The sequence below is a fragment of the Octopus sinensis genome, linkage group LG28 (assembly GCF_006345805.1).
Source record: "Octopus sinensis linkage group LG28, ASM634580v1, whole genome shotgun sequence".
In the NCBI taxonomy this organism is placed as follows: domain Eukaryota; kingdom Metazoa; phylum Mollusca; class Cephalopoda; order Octopoda; family Octopodidae; genus Octopus; species Octopus sinensis.
The window spans coordinates 7,103,572-7,126,071 of NC_043024.1; the positions used below are offsets into that span (position 1 = coordinate 7,103,572).

The window sequence follows — 22,500 nt, forward strand, 5'->3', positions numbered from 1 at the left end:
TTGCCTTTCCTCCTTTCGGGGTCGATAAATTAAGTACCAGTGAGATGATGAAGTTGGTGTAATTGACTGACTTATTCCCTCCACCAAATTTGCTGCCCTTGTGGCAAAATTTGAAACCATTATTATCATACAATTAATCAGTTATTCCCCTTCCTTAAGTATTTCGCTCGTAACGGGACCGACTCTGTCCAGAGACATACCTGCCTGTCTGTCTCTTTCTCTCTCTCTCTCTCTCTCTCTATTTATCCTTCTGTCTGTCTACCTGTCCGTCTGTTTCTCTCTACCCCCTCTATCTATATATATATATAGATCTTTCTAGTAATCTGTCTTTTTGCTTTTCTCTCTCCCCCTGTCTCTCTTTCTGCCTGTCACTCTGTCTGTCTCTCTTTTTCTCTCTCTCTTTCTTTCTGTCTGTCTCTCTTTCTCTCTCTCTCCCTCTATCTATCTATCTATATCTATCTATCTATCTATCTATCTATCTATCTATCTACCTGTCTAATTTTTTAAAATACGAAAATCTAAACGTGCGTTCAGGAACAAAACAGAGGAGACCCAATCACACACGCATGCATATATACGAGGTCTGATCAATAAGTATCCGGACTGTTGCCATAATAACGAAGCTAAAGCACGCAGAGTGAAGCCGCTCGGCAAAGATTGACCTGTGCACGTGCATTGAGTTTTAACGTTCTTGCTCACTTCCGCTGTTTACAGCAATGCTTGGAAGGAAGCTGTGTAGCGTATGATCATCGCATTGACAATGCAATACCTGCTCGGAGACCTACGCAATGTTGCAGAAAGCGCATGGAGAGGAGTGCATGAACCGCAACCAAGTGTACGAATGGGTCAAACGTTTCCAAGAGGGCCGAAAAAATGTCCATATTGACGAACGTTCTAGGAGACCGCTAACCAGCAGAACAGAAAAACATCGCAGATATGCATGTAGCTGTGAGAAGAAATCGTCAAATCAGCATCCATGAGCTATCAGGTGATGTGCCGATTAGTTACGGTTCAGTTCAGTCCATCATCACTGAAGATTTGGGTATGAGACGCATGTCTGCCAAGTTTGTGCCAGAACTGTGTTCAGCTGACCAACAAGACATTCAGGTTTTAGTTGCACAAGATCTCCTTGAATGTGCCGAGAACAATGAAAACTTTTTGAAATCTTCGCATAGGCATCTAAGCAGGTATCGCCAAGCTTTTGGCAAATTTTGATACAGATTCTCTGCTGAACTTTCTCTGTCATGGTCAATGCGACGATCACACGCTACACACCTTCCTTCCAAGATCTGCTATAAACAACGGAAATAAGCTAGACTATTAAAATCTAATACGCATGCACAGTAGAGTTCAAGGTCAATCTGTGCCAAGCGGCGTCACTCTGCGTGCATTAGCTTCGTTACTATGGCAACAGTCCGGATACTTATTGAACACACACATACATACATGCGCGCATTCATACATACACACACACACACATTAAAGATACCTATAACTGGTCTTCGGATCCTAATGGCTGTTGGTCTCTGACTTTTCTTATGCATGTCATAGGGAAGAGAGATCATAGGCCACCAGCCTTTAGAGGTCTGAATAAACGCCGTAAAGCTAAGCGTTTTATGGACGTGAAAACCAAAGTAACCCCGTAGACCGGCCATAGTCATCTTTATCTAATTACTTTATAACTTAGAGAGTGCTTCTCTTTCGGATTTGATTGACTGACAATATATATATATATATATATATATATATATATATATATATATATATATATATATATATATATATTCTTGCGCGTGTGTAGTATCCCCGATTGCATATCCTGTTCATTTTAACCTATATAACACAATACTTCAACTCGCATGTATGACTTAACTACGCTCTCCATTGCATAAACTTCCAACATATAACGGAGTAGGTTTCATGTTAAAGAGAGATAAGTCTTCCAAGCAAGTAATTGTTTTTCTTTTTCTTTCACTAATCAACTAAAATAATGTAACGCTAAAACAAAAGCAAACAAAATAATAATAATAATAACAATAATAAAAGAATGAGTTAAAAACCGATAGATAAATCGAAACTGATTGCATTCGATGTATTCCCCCATAACCTTGGATAGTTTCCAACCAGGCCGGTAACACTAAACAACACAATATACAATAAAAATAGATGAAAGCTCAGATTAAAGAGTCTAAAGCTATTTGGAAATCAGAGGAAAAAATCGGAATTTTATTACTATGAGTAAACCATTCCTCTGAAGAATTTGTAATGGGTTACGAATATAGGAATACATACAGAAATTCCAACGAAATAGCCATCAGTTCTTGACTACAGGTGAAGACCAAGCTTAAATGGAAGCGAGTTAAATTTTTAGAAATAAAATAAACTATATGTTATACATACCGCAATGCTACTGACCGTTCATTACCTGTTTTACAACCCCCCACTCATATATATGCATGTATGTATGTATGTATGTATGTATGTATGTATGTATGTATGTATGTATGTATGTATGCATGTATGTTGAAACTATTATGACATTTGCCTGCTTGACAACTGACGAGGGGTTCAGCATACTTCCTCCGTTCATTAGTGTTTCTTTTCGTTCTTCTCGTAATCTCCCTTTATTTTTATTGCACTTTCGCGCTGCCTTTTCAATTTACACCTATAGTAGACTGCACTTGGAGACAATATGATCAATGGTTTCATTTCGTTGTTGACATACATACATGCATGCATGAATGCATACATGCATGTATGCATGCATGCATTTATATAGGTGTAAATTTATGTAGGTGTAAACATACATGAATGTATGTATGCATACAAGTATGTATGTACACATACATGCATACACACATATATGCACATATACATATATACATACTTGCATTCATACATAGAGAGAGTATAATATAAATATACCCACATGTACAGATATATATATATCAGTACATATACACTGAAGCAAACATCCCTTAGTATATTACTTCCGATCATCACATATACACATCTACTCATCCCGCATTGTAATCCTATGCCACTTCTCCTGTAGTTCCAAGGTCAAGAAAATCGGTGAAACAGCGCTTCGCTGATGTGGCCTAATAAAACCGAAACTTCAGTGTTAAAGGTCGGAATCACTTTTTACTGCGTTCTGATAATTTTAATTCATTCAAATTTCAGGATTACTTCCCTTGCATTTTTTTTTTAACATGATATATTTTCTCATAATTAAATGTGCAATTTTCATTAAGGATTGTTACATGACTTATGTAACTACGTCACCTTTACTATTCCGTTCACAGCTGGCACAACACGACGACCGTGGCTCAACGGCTGTGAAATATGAATCTAAAGGCAATGCTAGACAGCTTAAGATCCCGGGGGAAATAATTTTTATGATATTGTCATGATATTTATATATTTTTTTTGTAAAAAATGAATGGTTGTGATGTTTATGACTTTTCTAATATCTGTAGAAAATGCTAGAGTTATGAAAATTCAATACTTACAGGACTATCTCCCGCTTCTCCTCGGTTATAAGCTGGAAAAGAAAATTGAGTGAAATTTGAATTATATACAAATATGCCAAAAAAAAAAACACCGCCGTCACCATCACCACCTCCACCGCCACCACCTACCACCACCGCTATCATCATCATCATCATCATCATCATCATCATCATCATCATCACCACCACCATCACCACCACCACCACCACCACCACCATCATCATCATCATCATCATTATCATCATCATCATCATCATTATTATTATTATTATTATTATATTATTATTATTATTGAGTGAGAGAGCAATGTATGCCTTCAAAGTGACCCATCATGACTACCCGCCTGATAAGGGTACACTTGGCACATGCATCACAACCATATGTGCGCGACATGGTGATCTCATATGAAGATAAACAGCACATGATCTTGCAGGTGGGGCCCAGTTAGAATTTTCTTGTGGTCGAGTAACCCATCCTGCTCAAAAGGTCCCTGAATAAGAGTTATTTAAGGATGTTGAACGAACCACCCATGTTTCCAAAGGTGAATTATTCAAAACCCAAAGGATTCCTCTCAACACATGGCTATGATGCTCCCCTACTACTTCTGCTCGTGATCAGAGATGCACATATCGTCAGCCACTAAAGTCAAGCAACTGACAAGCGAATCTGTGGTATTGAGCAGAATATTTACTGTAGCCCATCTTTTATACCAAGACAAAACAATGTACATGATAACACTTCCAATCAGTTAAGATGAGAAGCCATGAAAGCCACTGCCTGTTACTGCATCAGGGCATTTGTTATTATTATTATTATTATTATTATTATTATATTATTATTATTATTATTATTATTATTATTTATTTTTTTAAATTTTTTATTATTATTATTATTATTATTATTATTATTATTATTATTATTATTATTATTTATTATTTATTTTTTAAAATTTTTTATTATTATTATTATTATTATTATTATTCCATATTTGACTTTTGCTTTACATTTGCACAAGCTGGCGCCAAGTCTCACCCAGAGACCTCAAGAGACAACAGGCTGGAAGTTCGTGTTGGTGTTATGCTTAGGGTGCCATATATTTGGTTTTGTACTTAGTGTTGTACTAGTGAATGCCAAAAAAAAAACATACGAAAATTATGTTTGTTTTAAAACTTGAGATTACATAGAAAGTATTTTGCGTAGGATATGAGCAGTTCCTACGAGCACTATCTTTTGAATTTCTGCCATTTTTGGGTTTCCTGGTATCTGAGTTAGGTAGCAATCAGCCCCTTTTTCTATCATTCCCAGGGCACCTATGACAACAGGCACTGTTCTAGTCTTCAGGTTCCACATTTTGCTGATTTCTATTTCAAGATCTTTATATTTGCTCAGTTTTTGGTAGGTCTTGACAGATACGTTTATGTCGATTGGGACAGTCATATCAATGAGGAGGCATGTTCTTTGTCTGAAGTCTTTCAATATGATGTCTGGCCTATTTGCATCTATTTTTCTGTCAGTTTGAATGGTGAAGTTCCAGAGGAGTGAGATGTGGTCATTTTCAAGCACTGGAGGTTGTTTGTGTTCCCACCAGTTTTTATGATGGGGCAAGTTCAGGCTTTTGCAAATTACCCAGTGAATATATTGTGCAGCTCTATCATGCCTGTTGAGATACTCTGTAGGCGCTAGAAGACTGTACTTGGAGACAATATGATCAATGGTTTCATTTCGTTGTTGACATACACGACATGTTGGGCTACTGCCGTTCTTTAATATGTCGGCCTGGTAGTTCCTTGTAGGTAGGCATTGATCTTGAGCTGCTATGATAAACCCTTCTGTTTCAGATTTTAAGCCAGAGGCCATTAGCCATTGATAGATCAGGGCTTTGTCAACATTTGCATTATTCGCTCTCTGGGTATTTGCCATTGAGAGGTTTTTCTTGCCATTTATCATTCAGAATATCTAAGGCAGCAGTTTTAGCGCTTAGCTTTTTCTGTGCTTATTTCTTAGATATTCCTTTGCCTGTTTTGTTACTGAGTATGATGCTTTCTTGTTTTCATGTTTTGAGACAAGTTTTAACATTCAGTCCTCAGAGTTTTTCAGGTAGGTGTCTAGGCCAATTGTAGCAATCTTCATTGTTATTGCCAGTTGCAAAAGACCACGGCCTCCCTCTTTTCTTGGCAGATAGAGTCGTTCTGTATCTGCCTTAGGGTGGTGCATTCTATGCATTGTCAACAGTTTTCGTATTTTTCTGTCAAGATTACATATTTCAGTAATTGACCAGTTAACGATATTGAAACTGTAAGTCACGACTGGTATGGCTAAAGCATTGATCGCTTCGATCCTGTTTCTCGCATTCAGCTCTGTCTTGAGTATTGCTCTTACTCTGCGATAACATTCCCTCCTGATCCTTTCCTTCATCACTGAATGCCTTATTCCGTCCCCTTCAATTACCCCTAGGTACTTGTAGCTCTCCGCTGGGTCTAGTTCTTTTATGACATTTTGCTGGTCAAGGTAAACGTTAGATGTTTCTATCATTTATTATTATTATTATTATTATTATTATTATTATTATTATTATTATTATTATTATTATTATTATTATTATTATTATTATTATTGATGGACTCTCCAGTCGAAGACGTGTGGATGTTCAGATTTTTGCCAAACGATCTGCACAAATGATTGGCTCATACGAGTGATCATATGTTGGTGCCGCGTATTAGCTCAGTCTTTCCATCAAATCGACGTTTCTTGCCACAGTGTGCCACGCGTCAGGTGTTGAAGGGATTGCAGAGCAACGTGAGAGGGAGTGTTTTGCTCAAGAACACGACGAACCACCCGGTCTAGGAATTGAAACCAAAATCTCACGATCTCAGCGCTGTAACAACTAGGCCATGCGTCTCTTCTTCTTCTTCTTCTTCTTCTTCTTCTTCTTCTTCTTCTTCTTCTTCTTCTTCTCTTCTCTTCTCTTCTTCTTCTTCTTCTTATTATTATATTATTATTTTATTATTATTATTATTATTATTATTAAAAGGCGTAGGAGTGGCTGTGTGGTAAGTGGCTTGCATACAAACCACATGGTTCTGGGTTCAGTCCCACTGCGTGGCACCTTGGGCAAGTGTCTTCTACTATAGCCTCGGGCCGACCAAGCCTTGTGAATGGATTTGGTAGACGGAAACTGAAGGAGCCCGTCCTATATATATATATATATATAATATATATATATATGTATGTGTGTGTATATATGTTTGTGTGTCTGCGTTTGTCCCCCCAACATCGCTTGACAACCGATGCTGGTGTGCTTAGGTCCCCGTAACTTAGTGGTTCGACAAAGAGACGGATAGAATAAGATAAGTCCTGGGGTCGATTTGCTAGACTAAAGGCAGTACTCCAGCATGGCCGCAGTCAAATGACTGAAAGAAGTGAAAGAGTAAAGAGCAAAGAGTCTTCTTCTTCTTCTTCTTCTTCTTCTCTTCTTCTTCTTCTTCTTCTTCTTTCTTCTTCTTCTTCTTCTTCTTCTTCTTTCTTATTTATTATTATTATTATTATTATTATATTATTATTATTAAAAGGCGTAGGAGTGGCTGTGTGGTAAGTGGCTTGCATACAAACCACATGGTTCTGGGTTCAGTCCCACTGCGTGGCACCTTGGGCAAGTGTCTTCTACTATAGCCTCGGGCCGACCAAAGCCTTGTGAATGGATTTGGTAGACGGAAACTGAAAGGAGCCCGTCCTATATATATATATATATATATATATATATATATGTATGTGTGTGTATATATGTTTGTGTGTCTGCGTTTGTCCCCCCAACATCGCTTGACAACCGATGCTGGTGTGCTTAGGTCCCCGTAACTTAGTGGTTCGACAAAGAGACGGATAGAATAAGATTAAGTCCTGGGGTCGATTTGCTAGACTAAAGGCAGTACTCCAGCATGGCCGCAGTCAAATGACTGAAAGAAGTGAAAGAGTAAAGAGCAAAGAGTCTTCTTCTTCTTCTTCTTCTTCTTCTTCTTCTTCTTCTTCTTCTTCTTCTTCTTCTTCTTCTTCTTATTATTATTATTATATTATTATTATTATTATTATTATTTCGCCTGTCGATACGTTCTGAGTTCAAGTTTCGCCGAGGCCGACTTTGCTTTCATCCTTTCTGAGTCTATGAAATAGATACCAGTGAAACACTGGGGTCGCTATAACCGACTAGCCCCCCCCCCTCCCCGCAAAATTTGATACCTTGTGACTAGAGTAGAAAGGATTATTTTATCTAACGTAACTTGTTGCTGGCGGTGTCATTAATGTACCAGCTGTTCACTTCACTGAACTGAAGGTTAAAGATCCTTTTCAAGTGTTGAGGACTTTGTGGGGCCTCCTTGCACCCCCAAGTAATGCAACTTTCTATATGTTCTCTATTTTCATTTTCTGCCTATCTTTCTCAACCATTTAGAATTTCTTTGTCATTTTACCCAGAGCACCAACAATTATTGGCACAATATACACTTTTTCCATTGACTTATAGCTTTTTGATGTCTCCAGTCAATGTTTCTCCTGTTTCAATGATTCTCTTGTCTCCAGGGCAAGCGAATATCTATCAACAGACGCGATTCTTCTCCTTTGTCTACCAGCAGAATATCAGTTTTCCCGATGTTCGCTTCTATGATCACATTGGATTACGAAGTCTCAAAGTATCTTTCTCTATCAATTTTTTCAACAACACACTTGGCTTAAGTTCACACCATTTTCTTGCCTTTTCCGATTCAAACTTGTTACATAGTTCCCAGTGAACCATTCCGGTCACATTGTCATTCATACCTTCCCTTGTCTTCTTTCTGAGACAATTTACCTTCTCCTTCTTCTTCTTCTTCTTCTTCTTCTTCTTCTTCTTCTTCTTCTTCTTCTTCTTCTTCTTCTTCTTCTCTTCTTCTTCTTCTTCTTCTTCTTCTTCTTCTACTTCTTCTTCTTCTTCTCTTCTTTCTTCTTCTTCTTCTTCTTCTTCTCTTCTTTTATTATTATTATTATCATTATTATTATTATTATTATTATTATTATTATTATATTATATTATTATTATTATTATTATATTCAGTAGTTTTATTTTTATAGCGTGCTTTCACTTCACTACCGAGCGCAGCTCTGTGTGCCTTGGGTATGTGCTGTGATTTGTTGTGATGCTCTGATGGTTATTGTATGGAAAGTGTTCTGCATAGGATGTGTGCAGTGCCTAGTAGTGCAATTTTCTGTATGTTATATGTGTTTGTAAGTCCTGGTGTTTTTGTTATGCATTTGTCTGAATATTTTTTTATCATGCCTAATGCACCTACTATGATAGGAATTGTTTCTGTTTTCAGATCCACATTCTGGTTACCTCTATTCCAGGTCTTTGTATTTTGAGAGTTTCTCCATTTCTTTTAGAGACACGTTGTCATCTGCCGGTATTGATACATCAATTAGAAAGCAATTTTTTTTCTTCATGATCTCTGACAACTATATCTGGTCTGTTGGCCTTAATTTCTCTATCTGTGTGTATCGGCATATCCCAGAGTATGGTTGCTTTCTCGTTTTCTGTGACCTTTTCTGGTGTGTGCCTATACCATCTTTTTTCTGTTGTTATTCCATAATGTTAGCATAGCTTCCAGTGTATGTAGGTTCCAACTCTGTCATGTCTGTGAATATATTCCTTCTTAGCCAGGACTGGGCAGCTAGAGATAATATGATTTATTGTTTCTTGTCCATCTCCATTATTATTATTATTATTATTATTATTATTATTATTATTATTATTATTATTATTATTATTATTATTTTTATTATCATCATCATCATCATCATCATCATCATCATCATCGTCGTCGTCGTCGTCGTCGTCATCATCCTCATCATCATCATCATCATCATCATCATCATCGTCATTAGCTGGGCCCAGAGCAAAGGGCAGTGCCCATGTTATTTGATGAGATTGATGTCATTAATGTTCCTGGTGAACCTTTGTAAGTCAACACATGAGGGGAAAACATGATGTGGGGAGCAATTTCAGGGGATGGCACTCTGGGAAGGAAGAATTGGGTATAGTGATTAGTGTGGAGCGAGGGAGTGGAAGGGATTATACATAAGGGTAATAGGAGGAAGAGAGATAAGTGGAGGATCGTGAATGGCCAAGTGGAGGTGGAGGGAAGAAGTAACACAAGCCCAGTCAGCTGGCATTATAGTAGTGATATAGAGAAGGCTACGGGAGGAGACACCATCAAATCGGGCGAGAGGCTGGAATGAATCTGGGGGTGAATTTATGCTAATTAATTGGTGTCCCTTTTCTGGATGCTATCTAGAATATCTGTGTTCAGCTGCAGTAGAAGTACTGTCCCGAATGGGATCCGATGTGTTTTGCTTCGTCATTAGTATTTTGGGTTTTCACTAGGCGAATACGTGGACCTTCTATGAACAGAGGTAAAAATATATTTTTTGTATCTCGTTTTCCCTATTTAGGAGAAAAGAATAATTTACAAAAAAAAAAAGAAACGGAAAACAAGAAAGGAAAACAGAAAATTCTTCCCCTCGTAAATAGTATAGTTTCCTGAAAGCTTCTTCAAAACAAGAACAAAAACAAACAAAATTTTTACGAAAAGAAAATAGAAAAAAGAAAGAAAGCAAATTTAATTTCTCAGGAGATTACATGTATTGCACAAGAAGAAACAACATTTTTTTCTGAAAAATAATCTTAGTTTGAACAATTTTAACGGCACAAATAACGGTACCTACACGCGCACACATTTTGCTAATCGAAAGAATAGGTAAGAAAAGTTGATTAGAGCAATAAATTAGACAATCTCAGCTCTTCTCTCGCTAATGAATCCTTCAGTAAATAGACATTAGACATGAATTACTAAAGGGGAAAGAGTCTGCTTGGTAGAGCTATGTAACAAAGGAAGATGCATCTCTAGTACAGTCTCTTATGCAACTAACATATCTCTGTCTCCCGAAAGCCCACAGGAGTCTACCTGATGTCCGTGAATTCGTCGGTTTGTTCGGCAGAAAATATATGAGAGCTTGTTTGAGGATCAGTTTCTGTTTAGGGGCGATAGATTTCACTCATCGCGCGTTAAAGACTACCATTTGGCCTTCGGTGCCTTGAGTGAAGCTTACTCTATTGCAAGTATTCTAGCCACATCTCCACCCTGGGGACAACTTCCCTTGTTCTCCTCAGTTACAGAACCTCTGCCAAGTACGTCATAGGGGATGCCGTAATTAATCTGACAGAACCATAATCAAAATTTTGTAAAAATAATCCATTTGAAAGCTAAGTGTCTTGGTTAAAGAGACGGTGCCCATGATCAAATACGAACTTTCAATCTCTGTTCACTCAGCCATCCGTTCTCTCAGCCCAATCTTGTCTGTAAAATACCGTTCAGTGCAACTGTAACAGCATCAGATTTACCAAACGGCACATTAATCTGCAGACCTAACTCTGTCATTCAGTGCAATGGAAAGAGCACAGCAGAGCAGGCATCCGTACGATGTATTCCAACGGTGACCAAACTGTGGTTCTCGAGCTTCATGCATTTCTTTAAATAACTATATCTGGTTCCTGAGGTAATACTTGGTTTCGTTGCTATTTATTCTAAAATAACCGGATTTTGAAGTATCAACTGCAAACATGAAAACATGAAAACCCAAGACAGACTTCAACAAGCAGAGATTGTTGTCTTTCATGGCATATAAAATGCATTTATTCCCCCATCCTATCTAAAACTGTCTCAAAGGAATCACCCTGGGTCCTGTATGTGAAGTTGCGCCTATGTTACATGCTTTAATATATTAAAAGCTCCTTTTCCTGAATATGTATTTCTGAAATTGGGATTCTTCTAATACGCTGATGCGTTTTTTATGCCATCAAATGCGGTAATTAATCTTATTTTAGTCATTGAAACTCCGTCGCGAAATATTTTCCTAGTTTATAAACATAATTTCAAAATAAAGAATATCATAAAGTGGATCTCCTTATCAAACAACCTGACCATCCACACACGCACACAGACATACACACATACACCACTACGGCAGCATGGGCATGTTTGCGGATAAATTTGTAAATAAATTTGATAAGCACGTATTTAATTGACCGTTTGCACGGCGAAGCTAGATGTACTTTTTGAAAACTAAACATTAAGGGTGCAAATTTATTTACAAACTTATTCACGAAGCACATTGTCTCAGGACCCCGATTAATTAATCCACAACGCCAGCGAATGAACTGGTGCCGGTTGTTCTCCCCGTCTCCGTAGATCGAATGAAGGAAACATTCCTGATCGGTTAAAAATGACCGACGAAATTTTTGGAACTAGCTTTTCGTTTCATTCTGCAGAGAGAGAGGGAGAGAGAGAGAGAGAGAGAGAGAGAGGAGAGAGAGAGAGAGAGAGAGAGAGAGAGAGAGAGAGAGAGAGAGAGGAGAGAGAGAGAGAGAGAGAGAGAGCCCTTCGTTTTAACCATAGGGAAAATCCATGCAGTGATGCTAAACGTATGTTTATTTGAAATACACATTTAAAACTTATTTACAAATGTATTTACAGCATATGGAAACCACCTCAGAACTACGACGAGAATACATAGCAATTAAATCGGACAACAAACAAACACTACAGTGCGACATAGACGAAAGTCTACAGTGTGGATCAAACACTACATGTGGATCGATCTCTACACTACAATCTAGATCAAACGCTACAGTACAGTGTAGAGCAATGTCTACAGTACAGTGAAAACCCAAACACTACAGTACAGAAAAAATCTACAGGTCTAGTCACTACATTATTATACAGACTAATTAGACAAGGGTGTAGAGTAGATGCTTCAGTCTGGTGTATACAAAATATTACACTGCAGTGTAAACACTACAGGGTATTTAAGACTAAATACTACAAGAAAGTGTAGACGGAACATTACAGGACAGTGTAGAGTTAACTCTACCATACAGTGGAGACAAAACACAGAAGTGTGGAGCAAATATTACTGTACAGTGTAGACCAGAGTACAGTGTACGCTAAATACTATAGTACAGTGAAAACTAAAGACTACAGTATAAACTAAATGCTTGAGTATAATGTAGCCTAACAATCGCAGCAACACTGTGTAGACTAACTATTGTAGCACCGTGAATGATAACCGCTTTAGTACAGTGAAGCTTAAGCGTCAAAGTACAGTGAAGAGGAAATACAACAGTGCAGTGTAGATCAAACAATAGTGTACCGTGTAAAAGAAAAAGCCTACAGTACAGTGTAGATCAAATATTACTGCAGAGCTGACACTACTGTACGCTATAGACTAGACACTATGGTAAATTTTAACGTAGTCAGAATACTACATTATGGTGTACATTAAGCGTTATAGTAGAGCGAATGGTTTGCCTCGAGGTTAGGGTGTTGCACTCAGGATTGTGGTTTTGATTCCCAGACTAAGCAGTGAGTTTTGTGTTCATTTCGCGTAGCCACAGTTGTAAATGAGTAACCATGCGACGGACTGATTGCTGTGATTTCGGTCACTTATACGCCATGGTAAATGGGTAACAAAGTAACCGGTCCTGGATCTTAGGACTCGGGAATTTAATGTCCAGGAGACTTGCCTAAGTAAACACCTCATTGCAGCGACGATTAAAAACGCTATTACCGTACATTGCTGAACAGCGATTACCGTACAGTAATCTGACGATTAACTGCGATTATTTTTGCATACATTACGATATCGACTCTCAGAACACATAGCACCGATTACCCGATGTCCATGGTGTGTAAGTGGGCGAGATCACAACGTTCCCCCTGAACAAGATGCCTGTCCGTCGAAGGGTGAACTCTCCATCTAATGTTGAAAATCATTTACAGCTGAGTGGACTGGACCAACATCCCCGTTTCGGGAATCGAACCCACGATATTACGATCATGAGTGTAACACACCTAACCGTTGGGCCATACGCCTTCACTATTAACTATAGGGTGTATTTTAGGCAACAGAATCTAAACTACACACAACAGTACAGTGCAGATTACATACAGTAGAGACTAACGAGTGCAGTACAGTCAACACACTAGGGGGCAGCCTAAACACTATGTTCCAATGTTGATTAAACAGTAGTGAAATAGAGTGTACATGTTACAGTATAAAATGATTATATACAGTAAAATGTGGCTTGATACTACAATACAGTATGTACACACACACGCATATATATATATATATGTACACTCATATATATATATATATATATAATATATATATATATATATATATGTCATTTAATAGACACAATGCATGTTTTTATATGCTATTAATAGTTTCTTGTGCTGAGAACATGCCAGACAATGTATTATGACACGTCTAACTTCTCGGCAGAATCATCAAGCATGCTCTCAGCACAAGAAACTATTAGTAGCACATGTGTCTATTAAATAATATTAATCTCTCACCAGATGGAGTACTTTTTTGCTGATCTTATCATCACAGAACAATACATTATATATATATATATATATATATATATATATATGCACAGTATTAATATTAGGCTCTACTGTAAGACTTGTCACTACTGTTCAATGTAGACTAAATATTAACGTACAGTATTGACTAACTACTGCAATACCGTATAGAATAACTGCTGCAGTATATATTAGTTTAGTATAACAGTACACAGTATAGACTGAATTCTAAAGGTAAGTGTAGAATATGTAGTACAGTAGACAGTATATTATACAGGGAACAGGGTAGACAGTGGACTCATTACAATGGGTAGAGTCTCAGTATTACAGTAAATACAGTGTAAATAAAACACTGCAAAATGGAGTAGACTTACAAGTACGTTATACAGGTGTGGACTTTAATTTGCAGTGTACTGCGTAGGTTCAATAGAAGAGTTTAGATTGCATAATATGCTATGAGGGGGGGGGGGCTGAAAAGTTTCTGGCTTTGACGGTGTCGCGAAAGGCGTGGTTGCAGGCCCGACCTTCCGAGTTCTTTTTCAAGGCTTAGAAAAACTGAAGGACTGCTGTAGTAAATGTGTGAATCTGAGAGGGGAATATGTTGAACAAAGTCATAATTAACAGATCTTCCTGTATTTTCTTTTACCCAAAGTCAGGAGCTTTTCAGCCCCCCCCCCCACCTTGTACAGTGTAGAGTAGACTAGATTACACATTGTAGAGCAAGCTCTGCTATATAATACCGGGATGGCGCTACACTATAGGTGTAGAGTATATATGTGTTGGTTATATATTATAGTATACACTGTAGATTCTACAACATGGTGCATACTGGCATTCCGTCAGTAACGACTACGAGGATTCCAGTTGATCCGATCAACGGAACAGCCAGCTCGTGAAATTAACGTGCAAGTGGCTGAGCACTCCGCAGACACTCCTTCAGAATTACGTTAAAGGTACACACCTTTAACGTAATTCTGAAGGAGATTCGGCGTGACACAGAATGTGATAAGGCTGGCTCTTTTGAAATGCAGGTACAACTCATTTTTGCCAGCTGAGTAAACCGAAGCAACGGGGAATAAAGTGTCTTGCTTAAGGACACTACGCGCTGCCGGGAATCGAACTCACTACCTTACGTTCATCAGCCGAATACCCTAACCACAAAGTCACGCGCCTTCACTAGTTTATACTAATCACAACAGAACAGTGTAAATCACATACAGCAATACAGTTTAGACTATACAATACAGTAGAGACTAAATACTACAGTATAGGCAATAGACTATACAATACAATACAGTGTGGACTATATGCTACCGTTCGGTGTAGATTACACAATGCAGAACAGTGTAAATCATACGATACAGTGGACGATGTATATTCCATATATATATATATATATATATATATATATATATATATACACTCTAAAGAAGGTTGTTGTGTAAGGCCGGAACAATGCGAGAAGGTACGAAGTAATCTACAAAAGGAAAATAAAATAAAACAAAGTTGCAGTTTTAGCTTGTATTTGTATATTTCGGGCTAAAATACCTTCTTCAGGACATTTCGAAAAAGTGGATGTGACACATCTCAGCAACGACTTTTCCAACAACCTCTTTTTTTTTTTCAAATGTCCTGAAGAAGAGGTTTTCACCCCGAAATATCGAAATACAAAGTAAAACTACAACTTTGTTCCGTTTTCTTTTCCTTTTGAAGTTTGCTTGGTCCCTTCTCGCATTGTTCCGGCTTTGCACAACAAATTTCTTTAAAATTGTACCACACAATGCTTCACCAAAACTACCTCATATATATAAATATACTATCGTTCAAACAGACTAATCAAAAGTGCAATTGAAGTGTCGACGAAATATGTGGTGGTGGTACATTGCGAGCAGGTAAATAGGTAGGTAGGTAGGTAAGAATAGGTACATTGCAGGCAGGTGTGCAGTAGTGACCAACTCACCGTCGTGGTACCGCGTGTGGTAGGATCTGTAACTACCGCCATAGCTATTGTACCTTCTCGAGTAGCGATGGTTACGGTATGTGTTTTCAGGGGTGTGTTCGAGCGCGCTGAAAGCTAAACACAGCGAACACTGTTCCAGTGACGAACATATACTTCGACTTCATTACATACATTATTATTATTATTATTATTATTATTATTATTATTATTATTATTATTATTATGTTGTTGTTGTTGTTGCTGATATTGTTGTTGTTGTCGTTATTGTTATTGTTGTTGCTATTGCTGTTGTTGTAGTTGTTATTATTGTTATCGTTATTATTATTATCATCGTTAGTCCGTCGGGCGAAATGCTTAGCGGTATTTCGTCTGCCGTTACGTTCTGAGTTCAAATTCTGCCGAGGTCGACTTTGCCTTTCATCCTTTCGGGGTTGATTAAAGAAGTATCAGTTACGCACTGGGGTCGATATAATCGACTAAATCCGTTTGTCTGTCCTTGTTTGTCCTCTCTGTGTTTTGGCAAATTCCGCCGAGGTCGAAGGCGGCGAGTTGGCAGAAACGTTAGCACGCCGGGCGAAATGCTTTGCGGTATTTCGTCTGCAGTTACGTTCTAAGTTCAAATTCCGCCGAGGTCGACTTTGCCTTTCATCCTTTCGGGGTCGATAAATTAAGTACCAGTTACGCACTGGGGTTGATGTAATCGACTTAATACCTATCTGTCCTTGTTTGTCCCCTCTATGTTTAGCCCCTTGTGGGTAATAAAGAAATATGTGTTTAGCCCCTTGTGGGTAGTAAAGAAACAGGTATTTAACCTGTCGCTACGTTCTGAGTTCCAATTCTGCCGAGGTCGACTTTGTCTTTCATCCTTTCGGGATCGATAGATTAAGTACAAGTGAAACACTTGGGGTCTGTGTAATCGACTAGTCCCCTCCCCACAAATTTCAGGCCTTGTGCCTATAGTAGAAAGGATTATTATTATTATTGAATGAGGAACTGTGTATACCATCAAAGTGACACTGGGGTACAAATATAAGAAACCCAATATACCAATCATGACTACCCGTCTGATAAGGGTACACCTGGTACGTGCATCACAACCAGCACATGACTTTGCAGGTGGTACCCAGTTAGAATTTTCTTCGGGGTGAGTAGCCCATCCCGGTCAAATGTTCCTTGAATAAGATTTGCTTAAAGATGATGAACGAAACACCCATATTTCCAGAGGTAAATTATTCAAACCTCAAAGGATTCCCCTCAACACATGGCTATGAAGCTCCCACACTCCTTTTGCTCGTGATCAGAAATGTACATATTGTCAGCCATTAAGGGACATGCTCAACTGGCTAGGGTCCAACAACTGACAAGTAAATATGCGGTTTTGAGGAGAATATTTTTCTGTAGCCCATCTTCTGCATCAACACAAAACATGTACTTGCAATCAGTTATGATCAGAAGTCATGTGAGCCACAGCCTGGTACTACATCAGGGCGTTTATTATTATTATTATTATTATTATATTATTATTATTATTATTATTATTATTATTGAGTGAGAGAGCAGTTCATGCCATCAAAGTGACACTGGGGTAAAATATACGAAGCCCAATATACCCATCATGACTACCCGTCTGATAAAGGTACACCAGGCACATGCATCACAACCATATGTGCGTGACATGGTGATCTCATATCAAGATAAACAACACATGACCTTGCAGGTGGGGCCCAGTTAGAATTTTCATCAGGTTGAGTAGCCCATCCTGCTCAAACGGTCCCTGAATAAGGGTTGCTTTAGGATGTTGAACGAAACACCTATGTTTCCAGAGGTGAACCATTCAAACTCCAAAGAATCCCTCTCAAATTATTATTATTATTATTATTATTATTATTATTATTATTATTATCATCATCATCATCATCATCATCATCATCATCATCATCATCATCATCATCATCATCATCATCATCATCATCATCATCATCATCATCATCATCATCATCATCATCATCATCATTATTATTATTATTATTATTATTATTATTATTATTATTATTATTATTATCATCATCATCATCATCATCATCATCATCATCATCATCATCATCATTCATCATCATCATCATTATTATTATTATTATTATATTATTATTATTATTATTTATTATTATTATTATTATTGCTTTTGCACAACTTTTAATGCTGGAGATGTACTGCCGTGTCAGCTGTTCACCACCAGTGAACTAAGGTAACACCTCTTGTTTTTCGAGCACCTTCCGGAGTATTTGAGCGGTTCCAAGCTGTGCTGTTTTCTGCAAGTGCTCCACCCTTATTGCAGCCCTTATTCATTCCCCGAACTTCTCGAGATTTTTGCTCGCTGTTACCAGGGATCCGACAATTATTGGTACTACTGCTACCTTTTCATCGACCACAATTGCTTAACTTCCCAAGCCAACCTGTTATATCTCTCGACTTTTCTTTCTTCCTTATCGCATACCTTGTTGTCAGCTGGACATGTTATATCTATGATCCAGCATAGTTCGTTTTTTTTTTCTCAATGTCCGGCTTCTTATTCTCTATGTCATGGTCGCACTGAATCATAAAATCCCATAGGATCTTTGAATTTCCATTTTCGACGATGCCTTCAGGTTTGTGGTCGTACCACTTTTTTGCTCTGTCAAGTTCATACTTGTTGCAAAGTTCCAATGGACAAGCCTTGCTACATTGTCGTGGCGTCTCTTATATTCCTTCTGGGCTCGTGGCATACATTAGCTGGTAATATGCCATGCGGTTTCACCATTTTGTCCGCAGATTCTGTACTTATCACTTTCTGCTGTGTTGTCTATTCTGTATTTTATGTAGTTTGTTCTTAGTGCTTGATCTCGGGCAGCACAGATTAGAGCTTCCGGTTTTAAATCACTTTTAGTCATCCACAACCATCTTTTTTCTCTGTCTGTCTTATCTCCAACGTCCTTATGAAATTGACCATGCATTCTTTTCTTTACCCACCTATAATCAGTTTCATTTGTTTTCAATTTCTCGTATAGTGCTTTATCTTTGCAATCTTTCATCCTACATAAGCATGACCTTCTTACTTCTAATAATAGCGGTTCTATGGTATTTTTTACATACCATGCTATGTTGTTTTCTTCTGTTCTAATGCTGTGTTCGCATCCAATAAGTCCTCTTCCCCCTCTTTTTCTGTCTGTGTCACGTTTTGGATGGAGTGATCCATATCTAGTTAGCGACTTCCTTGTCTTTCTGTCTAAGCTTAGCTCGTCTACTGTCCATGCGATTACCCCTACTCCATATCTAAGGAGTGAAACCACCCAGGTGTTGATAGCTTCGATCTTATTCCGTCTATTTAATTTCGACTTAAGGATCAGTCTCAGTCTGCGCAAGTACTCCTCCTTAAATTTTTCTGTCATTTCTTTCTCCATCAATTTATCAATTTCCAGTATTTCCAAGTACTTATAGCCCGTCTCTTCTATCTGCTTTACGACCTCCCCCGACGGTATCGTTAGCCCGCCCATACATTTGATTTTGCCTCTCTTCAAGACTAACACACCACACTTTCTCAGTTCGAACTCCATACCGATATCTATTATTATCACTTGTTCTATCCGTGCCAGCTGTGATTTGTTCCGCTCCAGTTAAAGAAAGTTTCTTGTTTGCTGACTCGTTTTAGGGATTTATTTTCGTTGAATTGTTTTTTCTTTTTGTTCTCTTTCTGACTCACTGCGGAACAGACCGCGGCCCAGCCTCAAGGGAGCTGTTGATTTTATCATTTTCGCCCCATTGGAGCTAAATCAAAATTGTTGAACACAATTTTAGGACATGAATATGGCGGCGAATTTGGAAGTCGACCAAGAAGGGAGCGGAAGAGGTTGTGGTTGTTATTTATAGCCTCCCTCCTCCCTCATTACTGTTACTGACGATGACCTCTCTCCTCTCCCTGTTACCAACGTAACCAACTCTATCAACACAATCGTTATCAATCTTTGGGTTATTCATCATGCGACAGTAGGATATAACCCTTGTGTAGTATGTCGTTTGAGCAAATTATAAAAGTTGGTCGTAAGTATTATAACGTAAGGCGGCAAGTTGACAGAATCGGTAGCACGGCAGGCGAAATGCTGAGCGGTATTTCGTCCGCCGCTGCGTTCTGAGTTCAAATTCCGCCGAGGTCGACTTTGCCTTTCATCCTTTCGATGAATTAAGTACCAGTTACGCACTGGGGTCGATGTAATCAACTTAATCCGTTTGTCTGTCCTTGTTTGTCCCCTCTGTGTTTAGCCCCTTGTGGGTAGCAAAGAAATGGGTATTTAGCCTGTCCTTACGTTCTGAGTTCAAATTTCGCTGAGGTCAACTTTGCCTTTCATCCTTTCGGAGAACGATAAATTAAATACCAGTTGCGTACTGGGTCGATCTAATCGACTGGCCCCCTCCCCCAAAATTTCTGGCCTTGTGCCTAGAGTAGAGAAGAATCGGTAACATGGCAGGCAAATGCTTAACGACTTGTCGTCCGTCTTCGCGTTCTGAGTTGAAATACCGCCAGGGTCGATTTCGCCTTTAATCTTTCGGGGTCGATAAAATAAGTACAGGCTGAACACTGGGGTCGATGTAATCGACTTAACCCCTCCCTGAAAGTACTAGCTTTGTGCCAAAATTGGAAATCAATACTTCACTGTGGTGTATACGTTGAGGACTCTCAAAATATGCTCTGTGAAGACGTAATGCATTATATGTGTATATGTGCGTGCGTATGTATATGTGTATTCTATGTATGTATATATATATATTCGTATAAATCCATATGTTTATTAATTGCCTGTAGGGACAACCGTATTTCGTTTTAGCAACGACAATATACTAACAAGTATATTAAAAGCTTTATAAGTCGATGCTGTGTCAGCGTTGGGATTCGATCAGTTCTAAGTTATCTCTACAGATATTCTATAGAATTTAGAGCCAACGCTGAAAGTTACGACGTTTGTGTGTGTGTGTGTGTGTGTGTGTGTGTGTGTGTGTGTGTGTCTGTGTGTGTAGGTGTGTATGAATGTCTGTATGTCTCTATGTATGTCTAAGAGTAAATCAGATGATACCTCGTTCTTTTTCGTCTTCTTCTTCAGCTTCTGGTGCTGAAACACAGGAAGTAAAAAACACAGAAAATAAAAGAACCGAAAATAAATAAAAATAAAAACTACATCGAATTCTGGGAAATAAAGAGATAGAAATATACCCCCCCTCCCCAGGCGTTGTTGATGCTGTTATTGTTCTTTAACGCCCAGGTCAGGCCAAATCGGCAACCAGAAAGAATTCCAAACGAAATCATCCGAATTTGCATTTTTCTGACATCCATCTACGACTACACTACATAACTTATCTTTTCTACTTCGAGCCATGACCATCCTTTGTTTCGTTTACAGGCATAGTCCATCTTGGACTACATTATCTAATGTGTCATTTCTTTTGAAGATGGTTAAGGAGGGAACAGAGGGAGTTCCAGCTACGACCATCCTGTCTTTTCATATTTCATGGAACTCGATGTACATTATTTAATGTACAACTTGTGACGTGGTGTCAGGGAAAATTGGCCACTATTTCTAGCTTCCTGTGCGGCCGCATCGAAGCTCTGTTACTGCAGTTTGCCCAATACCTCTCATACTACTAACAAATACTCAACTTGAACCCATTCTATGTGGCTGTTGCGAGCCCTACAACCCTGCGAGTCGGGGCGCGAGGTTCAAGTATATTAAAATACATTAACCATGTACATTGAAAACATACATATACACATAATACATAGACATACATACATACATACATACATACATACATACATTATGTGTGTGTGTATATATATATGTATTATTTTACTCTTTTACTCGTTTCAGTCATGCTAGAGAACCATGTATGTATACATATATATGTATATATGCATATATATATATATATATATATATATATATATATATATTATATATATATATTATATAATATATATATATATATATATATATATATATAATATATATATATATATATATATACATATGTGTATGTGTATATATACATATATCGAAAGAAGAAGCACACTCTAAGATGTAGAGCAGTATATATGAAAAATGGGGAAGGCCGGTTTATGGGATTACCTTAGGTTTCCCGTCCATAAAGGGTTTAGCTTTATGGCGTATCATCAAACGCCAAAAACCTGTTGGCTCATGACCTTTTAAAAATATGGAGGAGGAAATGCCTCACTACTCAAAGACAACAATTAGGGATTATCTCCCTTCGCTATTGGCTATCGACCTCCGGTTGTGCCGCCATCTTGCGGGTTCCAGATAGCTAGCAGGAACCTCCTGATATATGAATATGGCCCAAAAAAACCCGTTCTGGAGTTAAGGATGTTCCCTGGTTCGAGTGTCTTTTAGGATTCTCGTGCGTTCAGCTATACATAACTTGCAACGCTTCGTCTCATTGATGTTGGGGCCTGGGTTGTCTAAGATTTTCTATGAGATCGAATATGGAATCCCATCGTCTCTTAGTTGTCAGACGTGGCTGGCCAGTGATGTT

At 38.3% G+C, this 22,500-nt stretch overlaps 1 protein-coding gene across 2 annotated transcripts in view; it reads right to left on the minus strand.

Annotated features, from left to right (window-relative positions):
- Nucleotides 1-22,500, minus strand: part of LOC115225698 — a 27,580-nt gene that overhangs the window by 1,411 nt on the left and 3,669 nt on the right. The window contains exons 2-4 of one of the 2 annotated variants that reach the window (XM_036514750.1): nucleotides 21,030-21,065; nucleotides 15,928-16,041; nucleotides 3,513-3,544 (exon numbers count right to left, since the gene is read on the minus strand). In XM_036514750.1, the coding sequence (XP_036370643.1) occupies nucleotides 3,513-3,544; nucleotides 15,928-16,041; nucleotides 21,030-21,065 (182 nt within the window). The remainder of the gene's footprint in view (nucleotides 1-3,512; nucleotides 3,545-15,927; nucleotides 16,042-21,029; nucleotides 21,066-22,500) is intronic. The other variant, XM_036514751.1, reaches the window with a different exon arrangement.